At 59.7% G+C, this 238-nt stretch overlaps 1 protein-coding gene across 1 annotated transcript in view; it reads right to left on the bottom strand.

Moving 5' to 3' along the window:
• The window catches only part of LOC119589484 (protein FAM102A-like), a gene marked incomplete at its 5' end in the record, with an annotated part of 24,308 nt that extends 24,117 nt beyond the window's left edge, over positions 1 to 191 (bottom strand). The window contains 1 exon segment of the mRNA XM_037938083.1: positions 72 to 191. Coding sequence (XP_037794011.1) covers positions 72 to 191 — 120 coding nt within the window.
• Positions 192 to 238: the final 47 nt, after the last annotated feature.

Raw genomic sequence — 238 nt, forward strand, 5'->3', positions numbered from 1 at the left:
TGACATCATACCCCCTCCAACCACAAACTCCTGCAGAAGGGAAAGCGAGGCCCCCTGCCGTGGCGACGCACCTGTCTGACGGAGACCCTGCACACGCACGAGTCCAGCTCCCCCGTCGAGGCGTTGGCGGTCATCTTGCACGTGAAGGTGAAGCGCGCGTCCCAGCGGACCGCGTGCTCCTGCACCATCAGTCTGGAACGGAAAAGGGACACTTGTTTTGGTTTGGCACTTATTTATT

This window comes from Penaeus monodon, chromosome 25 (genome assembly GCF_015228065.2).
Source record: "Penaeus monodon isolate SGIC_2016 chromosome 25, NSTDA_Pmon_1, whole genome shotgun sequence".
NCBI classification, from domain to species: Eukaryota; Metazoa; Arthropoda; class Malacostraca; order Decapoda; family Penaeidae; genus Penaeus; species Penaeus monodon.